Source organism: Bos indicus, chromosome X, assembly GCF_029378745.1.
Source record: "Bos indicus isolate NIAB-ARS_2022 breed Sahiwal x Tharparkar chromosome X, NIAB-ARS_B.indTharparkar_mat_pri_1.0, whole genome shotgun sequence".
NCBI lineage: Eukaryota > Metazoa > Chordata > Mammalia > Artiodactyla > Bovidae > Bos > Bos indicus.
In genome coordinates this window covers 84,243,977-84,258,403 of record NC_091789.1, presented here as the reverse complement: position 1 = coordinate 84,258,403, position 14,427 = coordinate 84,243,977, and the positions used below count along the sequence as shown (strand labels likewise).

Here is a 14,427-nt window from a genome sequence, read left to right as displayed (position 1 = left end):
TGTTCACTCTAAAATGATGAAGGGTGTAGATAAAGAGGTGTTTAAGTGGCAGAATCCACTGCACATGGAGACCAGTTCCTGAGCACACAGAAGACCTCTTCCCAACTGTCCTCTCCTCTGCCTTGGCCACGGCACTCTGCCCATTGGCTCCCACCCCACCGTGTTCCTTCTCCTCGCCTCTGTGTTTCTGAGCTTGGGAGTTCCAGCAGTGTAGGTAGAGGTGATCACCTTCTAGATTACTCCAAACCAACACAATGATGCATAAACCAGAGGGAAGTCTATTTCTTTCTTGTGGTGGGGCCATAACTTGGCCTTGGTGCCTCTCAGGCAGAAACACCCCTGGGGAAGCTGATTTGGAGAACAGGCACCCAGAACAAAGGTATTCTTGAATTTCATTTAGAGAATGGCAAAGCCTATGGCAGTGTCATCATGCAGAGAGTACCAGCTTGCAAGTTACACAGGCCTAAGTTCTGAGCCCAACCATGCCACAATCCTTAGCTGTGAAACTTTGAACAGATTTCTTAACTTCTCTGAGCCTGTGTCTTCAGCTCTGAAATGGCAATGGTGATTGACCAATAAGACTGTTCTGAAAAATAAAAGAAATAATGAAAAGAAAGTGCCCAGTTCATGCCACATATGCCATTTGTGTCCATTGTTTTTCACTGTCTCAAATGAACACTGCCTCAGAAGACACTCTTCTCCCTGTAGATACTGGAACATTAATGTCCTCCAGAAACTGCAGTTATTTTGCTTAGGCAAGGCTGGACAAACCTAGATGGAATCTTCTTCTCTGACATTCTTTTTAAAAAACCAGTTCTTGAATGCTTCACTATCTCACATCAGACATGTTACAACAGCATGAAGAAAACAGAAACTTTTCTGGCCACTGACTGCTCAGGAGACACATTCATCCCATCGGCAATGTCCCAGCATCCATTTGCCTTGATGGGCGGTTACTTCTGCAGGTGTACATCCACTGTATACTGATTTTTCCTGGTTTCAGTGTCCAAAGGTGACCTTTTCCCACCCTTATCCCTAGAGTCTTGGGCCGAGAGCTCCGCATACACTGACCACCTCTGAATGGGATCAACTAGAGCTCTGTGTTTTATAGCTTCAAGGCCCCCTTTCAGACTAAGTTCTGCTGGCACCACAAATGGGAAAGAAGCTGCAGCCCTTTGGTTGTGGAGCAGCTGGGATGGGTCAGTGAGTTTGGGTCAAGATTTGTGAAACTGTGTCCTGAGAAGTGGGCTGCCAGCTTCCCTTCCTGATTTTCCTTGTTTAAGAAATGCATGGAAGAATCAGTCTGAGGAGATAGTTACTAGAAAATACAACTGGCAGCCATCCCTGGCTCTGACTCACTGTGCACACTCTCGCAATTGTTACCATGGTTTCAAGGCTGAAGTTTTCTCCGCTCTGCCCCCTTGCCCCTTCTGCTGTTCATTCGTCACTCTGCTCCCACAGATTCCTCCACAGTCGGCCTCCACAGACTGGTGCAAACTTAACCCTGTATAGAGGCTAGCTTTTCTGTTGTTTGTTTTACAAATAACATTCATTGTTTTTTTCCTTGAATTAAAAAAAGAATACATGCCAATTCAAATAAACAGAATATAATTTAAACAGAAAAAAAAAGAAAGTTAGCCATAAACTTACATCCCAAAACTAACTGTGGCGGATTCATGTTGATGTATGGCAAAACCAATACAATATTGTAAAGTAGCCTCCAATTAAAATAAATAAATTTAAATTAAACAAACAAACCTAACATTTAAGATGCTTGTGATGCATACTGCATAGTTGAGACTGTACATGATATTATCAGTCCTAAAGTGCTTTTGACCTATGCCCATCATTTTCTCCTTTGAACTACTGGCCTCTAGGCACTGCTTTGGGCAAATTCAGGCACTTGACAGGCTTATTATTGTTGTTGCTGTTATCTGCTGGAACACACAGAACTCTCACAATGTTCCAGGCACCAAACATTTGCAGATACGTCAGCCATTTAATGCTGGCTCTTCATTGGGGTCTGAACTTTGCTTCATTCCCACTCTTAAGACTGCCATAGCCAGTGGTCACAGGAAAGGCTGTCCCCTCTGAAAAAACAGAAGTAAAGGTGTCCTCTTGGCCTCCTGGCTATAGATGAACTGTTGAACATGAGGCCATACTATTACTGTCAACCTGCCTCATCTCCAGCAGGACTTTGAAAGTAAATACCTAAGTGGGATCCACCTCAGAAGTGAGGGACCAATTATCTCCTCAGCTCTGGATGTGTTTCCCACAGTTGATCACTTCCAATCCAAACCAAGGAGTGCCTAAACTGTGCCTGTTCAGAAATGACAGCAGTAAAACAGGGGGCTGCCTGTAATGCATGAGTTCGGGGTGGCAGTCTCAGAAATACCTGATCGCTGGCAAGTAGCATCTGAAGTCCCACAAGACTCTATTCAAAAACTAAGCTCTGAGCTGGAGGACCTACATATTCTGGCTGGCATGGGCAAGCTGAGAGAGCTATCTCATGGAGTGGAGGAAAAGCCGTGATCTTACAAAAATTGGGAGAAGGGTTGTGGATAAAGGTAAAAAGTTTGAGGATGTAAATTCAAAACTCATTCACCTTAAGCTAACATTCCACAAGCAAGTCATTGTTTTATGTGCTTTACAAATACAAACTTGTTTAATTCTCTTCACACTCTATAAGAAGGTATTATTATTAATTCTATTTTCCAGAAGATGAAACTGAGCCAGAGAGGTGAGGTAACTTCCCCCAGGTCACAGAGTTAGTACCTGGGTGGTGGAGCAGGGATTTGAAGCCAGAAGTCCAGAATCCATGCTTTTAACCATATTGTTATTGTTATAGTTGCTAAGTCCTGTCTGACTCTTTTGCGACCCCATGGACTAGCCCGCCAGGCTCCTCTACCCATGGGATTTCCCAGGCAAGAATACTGGAGTGGGTTGCCATTTCCTTCTCCAGGAGATCTAACTGACCCAGGGATCGAACCTGTGTCTCCTACATTGCAGGCAGATTCTTAACAATTTTGAGCCACCAGGGAAGCCCCACAGGTACTAACTATGCTGCTGCTGCTGCTGCTGCGTCACTTCAGTCGTGTCCGACTCTGTGCAACCCCAGAGACGGCAGCCCACCAGGCTCCCCCGTCCCTGGGATTCTCCAGGCAAGAACACTGGAGTGGGTTGCCATTTCCTACTCCAATGCATGAAGGTGAAAAGTGAAAGTGAAGTCGCTCGGTCTTTCCCGACTCTTAGCGACCCCATGGACTGCAGCCTACCAGGCTCCTCTGTCCATGGATTTTCCAGGCAAGAGTACTGGAGTGGGGTGCCATTGCCTTCTCCGGGTACTAACTATAGCAAATATTTAACAGTAGTAGTGTTAGTCGCTCAGTTGTGTCCGCCTCTGCCCATCATTTTCTCCTTTGAACTACTTGAGGCACTGCTTTGGGCAAATTCAGCCACTTATACAGGCTCGCTACAAGCTGTAAAATAACTAAAAGCGAAAACCTGAAACGAAGGGCGGGCGGGTGTGTATGAGTGCGCGAAAGGGGTAGGCGGCCGCCGAAGTTTTTCCGGCTATGCCTTTGTCTAATGGCCCCGCGCGATTGGCTGGAACGCCACGCCGAGGGACTGCTGAGGCGCTCCCCCACCCCCACCCCTCCGGCTTCCACTACGCACGCGTGGAGGAAGTGCGTAGGGCAGTTGGGGAAAGGGCGCAAAAGAAGGACGTGTGAAAGAAGCCACAAAAAGCACAGAGGCGTGGCTTCCTGCCCCCGCCCAGCCTTTGGCTCCGCCCCTCTACCCCGTCCGAGCTTCAGCCCCATTGGCCCAAGAGTCAAAGGACCGGGCCTGCCCCAAGATATGCCTGCTTCCGGAGCCACGGTAAGGATGGCCAATTGTGATGCAGCTTTCTGGCCTATGTTTAGGACACACCAGTGGGGCCTGAAGGGGCTTTGTGCGGCAACCTAAGCAGTTGAGAGTTCAACGGCAGACTTTGGAAATGCCCCCGAAAGGAAAAAGCGGTTCTGGAAAAGGGGGAAAAGGTAGAGCAGCCAGAGAAACCAAGAAGAAATGGGGTTGGGTGAGAAGCAAGGCGGAGGGAGCAGACCGCCGGGGTCCGGGGCGGAGGCAGCGGGTTGGACTGACCAGGAAGTGATAAGTTAGAAACAGTCAATACGGACTTCAGTTTTGATTTAAAAGCATGGGGATTAGATGGTGGATAGAAGAGGAGAAAGGATTACAAGAAAGTTTGATTTTGTTAGTTTCTTCCGAATGGGCAAAAGTTGGGAGTGAGGCTGTCATGAAGGATCCATTAGTTAGGTAAAGCTACAGGGTAATGAAATTTGGGAGAAAAGAGGTAGAGCAGTTGACTTTGAGTAGGAGAAGGGACATCTTAAGCTTGACGTCACAGAGATGAAGATAGATGTGGTAAAAAGTGGAAGGCAAGGGTAGTTTTTAAAACAGCAAGACAAGTACTGAGTAGGGGTCTTGAGGAGAGTGGTAAGCATTTGGAATAGTCATTGGGGTGGTGAGAGGGGATGAAACACTTAAAAAAGGATTGCCCTTAGGGCTGAGAGCTTAAAATTGAAGGCCTTGAATTTGTAGAGGACACAGTCTGCTCAGTCATGATTTACCTAGTACCATATAACTGGCTTCCCTGGTGGCTCAGAGGTTAAAGCATCTGCCTCCAATGCGGGAAACCCGGGTTCAGTCCCTGGGTTGGGAAGATCCCCTGGAGAAGGAAATGGCAACCCACTCCAGTACTCTTGCCTGGAGAATCCCATGGACAGAGGAGCCTGGTAGGCTACATTCCGCGGGGTCGCAGAGTCGGACACGACTGAGCGAATTCACTTCACTTCACTTCTTCATATAACTGGCACAATACAAGATTGAGAAGAGCTAAGTATAACCTGTAGCCAACGTTGAGGTTTTGTTGGACAATGATAGTAGAAGGAAAGCAACCCAAGGGAATTAAGAGTGCCACTGGGGACACAGTTAAGATGATCAAGCATGGGATCCAGACTGGGAAGGGAAGGAGAAGTTTGATAGCATAGGAGAACATAGGAGGATAAAGGAACTGAATGGGGGGAGGGAGGAGGTGGTTCTGTGACATTAAAGAACTTGTGTTGTGGGAATGAGGCATGAGACGGCTGGAAGAACAGAAAGATGTAGCTAGAGATTGAATTAGTTGTGAGTGGCACAGTTTCATCACGTGCCTCTGGGAACAGGTGGCCTGGAGTAAAAGGCATGGGTATTTGGGAGGGAGGTCTAGAAGTGTGAGGTTAGGCTGTTGGATGATTCCTCTGAATAGATGGTGAAGTCATGCAAGATTAGGGCAGTAGTGAGGGTGGAAAGGAAGCCTGAAGTTGCTGCCAGAGTCCTCAGTCAGAGGGAGTAAAGGGGCATTCAGAAGATGATATCATCCATTGGGGCAGAGGGTGGGATGACTGGAAGGCATCATTGTTCTAGAGAAAATAAGAGTTTAGTGTAATAAAACTCCTTTGGCAGTAACATTTTCTTAGGCATTTGGTGGTTGGCATTTTGGATTTTCAGTTTTGTGGAACATTTATTGAACAACTTTTGGGTGCTTGGCATTGGGGTTCCTAAGACAGGATGGAGTCTCCCGAATAAAATTTCAATGGGTCCCCGTTACTTCTAGGATAAATTCCAAGTTCCTTAATGGAGCCCAAAGGCCTTCATGCCCTAACCCTCAGCCACCTCCCCTGGGTTCATCTCACAGCACTCCCACTTCAGATTTGGCTTCGTCCGTAGTTTCCTCCACATACTACACTGTTCCCCTACCCTGGAATTCTCCTCACCTTTGTCCTGTCTTTGCCTGTTCAGCTCCTACTCATCCAGGAAACCTTCTCTAACTGGCTAAAATGTACCTCTGTGCTTCCACAGCCCCCTATTTATAGAGCATAGCTCATTCTCCTGAAATGATCTTTTACATAACGATCTTCCCCAGTAGTATATGAGCCCCCTGAAGGAAGGTATTATGCCATGGCTTGTTCATCTTTGTATCTCCAGTGCCTGGAACTTAGTTACTTAGGAAATGTTTATGAACTGAACACTTAAACCAACAGTAGTTCTTAGGAACATCAACCTCTAACAGTAAATATGCTGCCATTAACACAGAAATTGGCATAGTAGCAAAATGACACAGTAATAAAAAGTAAAATACTGCCCGTTGTGTTAATCTGAATATTGATAACTTCTTAGGAAGGTTATCAGTAGGCAATGTCATTGACTCCGGGAGTTTGGACATGAATGTATTCTTTAGCCAAATATGGGTGGTAGGAAATTTGATCTTTATTTAAAATATATTCTTGGACATTTTACCTACTATAATTGTGAGTATCCAAGTACATAGCTGCAGTGCTTATTAGAAATCTCACAAGAGCTCCAAGGTTTGCTCTTGGAAGGCAGGATTTCAAACTGGGTCTAGAGAATCCAGGCCAGGTTTTTGGTGCTCCCATTCAACTATTAGCACACTCACTTGTGTATCCATTTTCCTTGAAGGGTTTTTGTAGGGCACAAATTTGTTTTAAGAGGTGAGTTACAGGTTAATTTAGCTTGATGTAAAGTGTCTGCAGAGTTCCCTTTTAAAGCTTGGTGCTGTGATGGAAGTATCAACTCCTGTTGTGTTGAGTAATAAGGTGAAAGTGTAGTTTAAATGAGTACTTGTCATCTCTTCTCTAAAGGAAAAGCAGCCTCTGGGAGTGAGAGTTCTGAGAAGAAGGCTCAGGGTCCCAAAGGTGGTGGCAATGCAGTAAAGGTGAGCTACTCGTTCCTTTTTTTTTTTTTTTTTTTTTCATTTAAAATATAAATAACATATACATCTGTTATTTTGGTACACATAAAAGGAAAAGAAAGCGTGCTTAACTCATCCTAAGGCTAGCCTAATACTGATAGAAGATCAAGATAACACAAAAGTGGAAAATAATAGATCACTCGCTTACGAAAAGTAATTCCTTTTAAATATTTCTTAAATGTTTTCTCAGACATCCAGAAATTCTTCATACTCTAGTATTTTTCCTTAAAATGTATTAAGTCTTTCCAAGTAAGTGAATGAGTTATTTCTCAGAATGAAATACTACTTGACAAAACCAAGAGCTGAGATGAGCAGGCAAAGGCATGGGTCTCATTAGACAGCTTCCCCACTGGTGAGCTACAAGCCAGAGCCCTGACCATGAAAATTAAGGTGGGAGACAATTGCAAATAATTAATTGAAGTTCCTGACATAGTGCCAGAGGTATGTCTGCCCTGGGATAATATAATCTGAAATAGAATTATACTGTTTAATGCTACATAAAAAGGCGATTTCCATGTTTCAGTCAGGATGTGGGATTCCATACTTTGATTCATTCATTCCTTAAGGATTTAGTGACATCTGCTCTGTGCCAAGCAGTGTACTAAATTCTGGGTATTAAAAAAAAAAAAAACAGGTAAGAGATGCTCCGTGTTATTACAGTCTAGTTGGGAGCAGTTAGGTAAAGAAAGAAATTTTATTGCTATATGAGAAGAGTTACAGTGGAGTTGTAGCATATAAATGCACCTATACGTATGCAGCCAAAAAAAGAGCAAATGTAAATAGAGAGGGCCATTCTGCCCACTTTTCTACTCAGTGAACCCATAGAAAGATAGAGAGACGGGAGACATGAATTTGCTTTTCATGTATAGTTGACCTTCATTCTCAGATGAACATCCCACCATGTGAAGTGGGATTCTGGTATCCAAAGATAATTTTCATAAAACATGGTGCCTAAATGCAAGCCAGCTACTTTGTCCAGGCATCCAACTGAAGAAGTGGCTTTAAAGAGGCATCTTGCCCTTTCTGGAAACAAAAATAAGTTCAGTGTGGCTATATTTGAGGTATATGGAAAGGTGGTTGTTGTTCAGTCGCTCAGTTCTGTCTGACTCTTTGTGACCCCATGGACTGCAGCATGCCAGGCTTCCCTGTCCATCACCATCTCTCAGAGTTCACTCAAATTCATATCCATTGAGTCAGTGATGGTATTCAACCTCAGTCACCCCCTCCTCCTCCTGCCCTCAATCTTTCCCAGCATCAGGGTCTTTTCCAATGAGTTGGCTCTTTGCATAAGGTGGCCAAAGTATTGGAGCTTCAGCTTCAGCATCAGTCCCTCCAATGGATATTCAGGGTTGATTTCCTTGAGGATTGACTGGTTTGATCTCCTTGCTGTCCAAGGGACTCTCAAGAGTCTTCAACACCAGTTTGAAAGCATCAATTAGCTAGGAAAGTCAGTTAAGGTTAAACTCTTTTGTTAAACTTTTCCTTTTGAAATAATTTTTGACTCACATTCAGTTGTAGGATAGATGTACTTTTTATACATGTACATGTGCCTTTTGTCAGGGGCTTTCCAGATGGTGCTAGTGGTAAAGAACCCGCCTGCTAGTGCAGGAGATGTAATAGACATGGATTCAATCCCTGGGTTAGGAAGATCCCCTGGAGGAGGGCATGGCAACCCACTCCAGTATTCTTCCTGGATAATCCCATGGACAGAGGAGGCTGGCGGGCCACAGTCCATAGGGTCGCAAAGAGTCGGACACAATTGAAATGACTTAGCACTATACCTTTTATCCTGTTTTCCCAATGGTAACATCTTACAAAACCCTAGTACATTAGCACAACCAGGAGGTTGACATTGCTACAATCAAGATCCAGACATTTCCATCATCCCTCCTGTTGCCCTTTTATAGCCATACCCACTTCCCCCCTGGATCCCCTACCCCTGCCCTCCATGATCTCAGAGCAGCAGCTCATCTCTTCTCAATTTCTATAATTTTATAATTTCTATGTAAGTGGGATGATACAGTGTGTAGCCTTTCGGGGTTGGCTTTTTTCACTCACCATAAACCTCTGGAGATTTCATTCCACTTGTTGTGTGTATCCACAGTCTGTTCTTTGTATTACTGAATAGTGTTCCATGGACACATGAGAGTAGTATGTTGAACTTTTCACCTGCTAGGGGATGGCTGGTTTGTCTCCAGTGTTTGTGAAGGCCCCAGTAGCAGAGGGACCCCAAACCCTTCAGCCTTTTAGGATCTAGGCTCCTTCCACACCTGCCATTCTGCTCTAGACCGCACTCTTGAACCCAGCCCTGCCCTGTGTCACTAGAGCTGCCCAGATTCTGAAACCTACCTTCCCATCACAGCTTCCTTCCTTCATCTTGTTTCCCACCTCCCTCAGTCCTGTTCTGTTCCTCTCCACGCACAGACCTCTAGGCCCTCTAGCCTGCCCTGTGCTTCACCTTCTCCCAGGCTTTGTGTCTGTTCTCTGAGCCCTGTATGTCTTATAGGCTGGAAACTAGATGGATCATGGAGCCCTGACTCCTTTCCTTTTGGTGATCCACTACGTCTATCTGCCAGACCACAACTCAGGATCAATCCAGTGATCTCCTTTCTTTACACTCAAACCCAGAACTGCTGGAGCCCACTGGAGAGTCACACAGCCTCGGGGGTTGGGGCCACTGATTCCTGGTCTGTACCCTGGTCTGGGCCATCAGAACTGCACAGAGATCCCTTGCCATTTGCCTCAAGCCATCCACCACCCTCCTCCAGTCAATCAGCAGACAGCTTTGTCCAGTGGTTCTCAACCCTCGTATACATCAACTTCACCTGGAGAGCTTCTGAGTCTCCATGCCTAGGGATCTACCCCAGACCAGCTGCCTCACAGTCTCTAGGGGTGGGGACTAGATCTTGGTATATTTTTTAGAAGCTCTTGGGGTGACTCTGACATGTGCCAAGGTTGAGAAACACTGATTCAGTCTCACAGGGTTGGTGTGAAGATTTCATGAGATCACATATGTAAAGCACTTAGCACAGTTAGTATTAAGTACTCAATAACTGAAATATTGTTATAATTGTCACAAGAAAATGGAAACCAGACCTATAGTCAGGAACTCATTGACCAGCAAAGTTATCTTCACCACACCTCCCTCCTCATTCTTCTTACCTCTCTTCTTTTAAGGCTAACTAATTTTTCCAGCAGTGCTCTGAATGCCTAGCCTCGCTCCTTCATTTATCTCTACCCTCTTTCTTTGCTGTCTTCAACTTTTCCCTCTTTACTGCATCTTTCCCTTCATTCTGAAAATATACCCAGGGACCTTTAAAATATATTAATGTATGTGACTCTTTCCCTCTGACCAGAGCCCTTTCTCCTTTTCTAACTCAGTTAGTTGGGGGAACCCTATCCACATTGCAGCTCCCTGGTGGTTCAGCAGTAAAGAATCTGACTGCCAAGCAGGAGACGGGGGTTCGATCCCTGGGTCAGGAAAATCCCCTGGAGAAGGAAATTGCAACCCACTCCAGTATTCTTGCCTGGGAAATCCTATGGACAGATGAGCCAGGCAGGTTACAGTCCATGGGGTTGCAAAGAGTCAGACACGACTGAGCAACTAACCACCACCACCACCCTCATTACTGTCCTGCTTCCCATTATTTCCTCCGTCAGCTGCTGCACCCTGGCTTTTTCACTTACTGCTCTTCTGAAACAGCTTTTGCTAAGGATCCGGATCCTCATCATTCTGCAGCATTTAACCCTGTTGCCCATTTCCTCCTTGAAACTTTCTCTTGCCTTGATTTATGTTAACACACCTTTCTCTCTACCTGTCTGGTTCTTTTTATTATGCTTGTTGAGCTTCTTTCTTTGCTTATTGTTTAAACACCAATATTCTCCACCAATGAGTCTTGAGTGTACTTTCCTCTTCTTCTCATTCTGTGTACTTCTTCTCGTTCTGTGTAGCCTCCTTGGGTGATCCATCACCTCCCATAGCATCAGCTGCTACCTCCTTGCTCATCACTCCCACATTCTCTCTGGAGCTTGGCTCTCTTTTTTCTAATCTTTTGTCTGTACCACCAGGCATGAAGGATCTTAGTTCCCTGACCAGGGATCGAACCCAGGCCCACTGCATTGACAGCATGGAGTCTTAACCACTGCCAGGAAAGACCCTTGGCTCTCTTCTAAGATGTCAGTCTCATACAGTTGCCAGTTGGTCAGTCACACTTGCAAACCCCACAGGTACTACAGACTCATTTTGTCTAACCCGTCAAACTATGTAAAACCAGAATCCTTGCTTATCATTTATAAAGTGATAGATGGGATCCCCTTTCTGTGATCACGAATGCTGTGTGCACTTTCCCAGTCATTGAACCAGGTTTGCTTTGTGAATGTAAAAGCAGAAAGAGGGAAACAGTGGAGAAGAAGTTTTAGCCAGGCTAAGATACGGACTGAGGAACCATCCTTATCCCCCAACATGTCTCTCTCTAGTGTCCAGATTGTCCCTGTCTCCCCTAGGCAGCGCTGGACACATTCTATAGAAGTTTGCCTCACTGAGCCCTGCTTTTTGACACATTCTTTTCTTTGCTGTGTGTCTTCTGTGTAGCTCTCCAGTCCAGGATTCTGTCATCCCCAGTTTTACTAACTGAACCCTGAGGACATGGTTTGTCTGTCTCTAAATTTATAAGGGAGACATCTTTAGGCCCTATCCTAGTGTATCACCTATAATAAGAAATGAATAATGGATTCTGTTTGAATGAGAAATGGGAAATCCTACAAAACATATCTTGACAAAAGCATTTCTAAGGACATAGTGATTTTTTTAAAAACATGACTTTATATAAACATAAGTTGCATTTGAACACTTTTTTAGGGTTGAGTATTCTTAAAATTCAACATATGATTCTTTTTCTAAGTGTTAAATTGTGGAGGGGCTTTATACAATTGGCCTCTTTTGGTAAAAAGTATTTCTTTGCGGGTTTTTTTCATATCATTCTACCTCTGATAAATTAATAGGTAACCTTTATTGAGTGCTAGCTGCATTATCTCAGTCTTCACAACACAGTTACTGTTATTTCAGTGCACAAATGGGAAAACATTTAGAGATTTAAAACATGCCTAAGACCATACAGGAGAGTGGGGATTTGACTCCAGTACCCAGCTCTCAACCATTATCAAGTTTCCTCCTCCTCATGTACCATTGAGATACATGGTAAAGGATGGGAACATTCCACAGCCAGGTGCCCATTTTCCATCTAAATCTGAGTTCCAAGATACTGTCTTATACAGGAAATGGGGTTTTGCCCCATTGGGCTATTGCCCACTTGGGCAGACTTCCAGGATTTTCCATTGCCATGAGTGAATGCATTTTTTTCCCCACTAGTATGGGGGTAATCCCAATGTGACTGCTGTATTGTGAGGAAGGAAATCGTTTGGGTCTCCAGGTATTACATGAACATGTTTTTTCCTTGTAGGTCAGACACATTCTGTGTGAAAAACATGGAAAAATCTTGGAAGCCATGGAAAAGTTAAAGTCTGGAATGAAATTCAATGAAGTGGCTGCACAATATAGTGAAGATAAAGCCAGGCAAGGGGTATGGTGCACTCATCATTTAAAATGTCTCTCATGGAGGACACACAGCAGTAGGGATTATTTCTGTTTTGCCATTAGTTTTAGGCATATCTTAAAGATCTTAAAAGCAGAAATGTCCAACTTGTGAACAGTTGAATACAGGTATTCACCTGTATTCACCTGTCTAAACCTTGGCATAACCAAATTTACACAGCTAACAGATAACTAGGGCTTCCCTGGTGGCTCAGATGGTAAAAAAAATCCACCTGCAATGAGACCTGGATTTGATTGCTGGGTTGGGAAGTTCCCCTGAGGAGGGCAGCCAGCAACCCACTCCAGTATTCTTACCTGGAGAATTCCATGGACAGAGGAGCCTGGAGGGCTACAGTCCATGGGGTCACAGAGTCAGACACAACTGAGTGACTAAGTACAGAGTAGACACCCAGCAACATTGTGAGTGCTTGTGTGTGCAGCCTGGGGTTGGACCTCTTCCCCATTTTGTGCCCATTGAGTCGTCTTCTCTCCAGCCCAGAAAAATAAACCTAGGAACCTTAGCATTCATGTTGGGAAGTTTTCAAGCTACAGTAGAACTGTTCCCTCTTCGGGGCCACTTGATATCACATATCTTTTGGATTTTCCAGGGTGACTTGGGTTGGATGACCAGAGGGTCCATGGTTGGACCATTTCAAGAAGCAGCATTCGCCTTGCCTATAAGTGTGCTGGATAAGCCTGTGTTTACAGACCCTCCAGTAAAGACAAAATTTGGGTATCATATTATAATGGTTGAAGGGAGAAAATAAAATTGTATGAAAGACTACATATGTTTTATACATTATTTCTTTAAAAGGTATTGAATAAGCATTGTATTTTATGAACTCTGTCATTGTGGATTTGTGGGTACAAAATCAGGTGGGTAAAGGTTGGTGTGCACAACAGTAGGTATTTAGTTGATGGGCTTCCCTGGTGGCTCAGACGGTGAAGCATCTGCCTGCAATGTGTGAGACCCAGGTTCGATCCCTGGGTTGGGAAGATCCTCTGGAGAAGGAAATGGCAACACACTCCAGTATTCTTGCCTGGAAAATCTCATGGATGGAGCCTGGTAGGCTACAGTCCATGGGGTCACAAAGAGTCGGACACGACTGAGCAACTTCACTTCACTTCTCTAAGATAAGTCAAGCAGACTCCTTTTAAACCTGTTAGTCCCTTCCCTCCAAGAACTGCTTTATCTGATTCTCACCATATCGCATAAATTAATTTAGAAAGCTTCTCTAGAAAAGTCAAATATCAGCTCATACAATTCAGACTGAATTGGATATTGAATAGATGGATTAGCATATGAAAATCATAAAATAAGTTCCTAGACACTTGTTTTATAAGGTAGCCAACATGATCTGCCAGGACAGTTGTTATTAGCTCCAGTGTCATAACATAGCACATGGCACATTCAACATTATGGCCATTCAATAATGGCCATTCAACATTAACTCCTTTCTTTTTAAATAAACATTTGTTGGAAGAAAAAACACTCAGTTCTTCTGTCAGTTTTTTGTACTAAACAGTAGCCATTCACCAACTGCTGATTAAAGGGAAAAATGTGGGAGTTCCCTGGCGATTCAGTGGTTAGGACTCTGAGCTTTCACTGCCAGTGCCTGGGTTTGATCCCTGGTCAGAGAACTAAGATCTCACAAGCCACAGGCCAAAAAAGAAAAAAAAAAAAACAAACAGGGATGTCCGACTAAACCATTCCCTCATCCTCAAATGTATGGGTTACGTTATGACAGTCCTCTCCAGGGTCAATGTTCTGTGTATCTACATTTTTTAAATGCCACTTTTAAGACATAACAAAAAAGTATATAAATATTATAAATACTACACTACTTCAAAAATCAAAGTTTGCGAGTGCAACTGTGTGATTATTAACAGTGATTTTTTGAACACACTGTGTTCTCTCTCGGCTGCATTTGACATACCCACATTATGCCACATAGCAGCAGTTCACCTTAGAGAGTTAAGTTTCCCATTTTAGACATTTCTGACCACCTGTGCTTCCATGCAGTAT

The 14,427-nt window shown here is 44.2% G+C and overlaps 1 protein-coding gene across 1 annotated transcript; it reads left to right on the top strand.

The window, feature by feature from the left end:
* The first annotated feature begins 3,887 nt into the window (after positions 1–3,887).
* On the top strand, positions 3,888–13,185 carry PIN4 (peptidylprolyl cis/trans isomerase, NIMA-interacting 4). Its single transcript, XM_070785153.1, has 4 exons — positions 3,888–4,040; positions 6,702–6,775; positions 12,271–12,390; positions 13,010–13,185. The coding sequence occupies exons 1-4, from the start codon at positions 3,998–4,000 to the stop codon at positions 13,166–13,168; spliced, it is 396 nt and encodes a 131-aa protein (XP_070641254.1). The 5' UTR covers positions 3,888–3,997; the 3' UTR covers positions 13,169–13,185.
* Positions 13,186–14,427: the final 1,242 nt, after the last annotated feature.

What these genes read in the sequence shown, in the direction of transcription:
- PIN4 (XM_070785153.1), top strand. Translation starts at nt 3,998, where the DNA reads ATGCCCCCGAAAGGAAAAAGCGGTTCTGGAAAAGGGGGAAAAG. An exon ending in GTGGTGGCAATGCAGTAAAG is followed by an intron (nt 6,776 to 12,270) that starts GTGAGCTACTCG and finishes TTTTCCTTGTAG; the next exon opens with GTCAGACACATTCTGTGTGA. An exon ending in AAGATAAAGCCAGGCAAGGG is followed by an intron (nt 12,391 to 13,009) that starts GTATGGTGCACT and finishes TGGATTTTCCAG; the next exon opens with GGTGACTTGGGTTGGATGAC.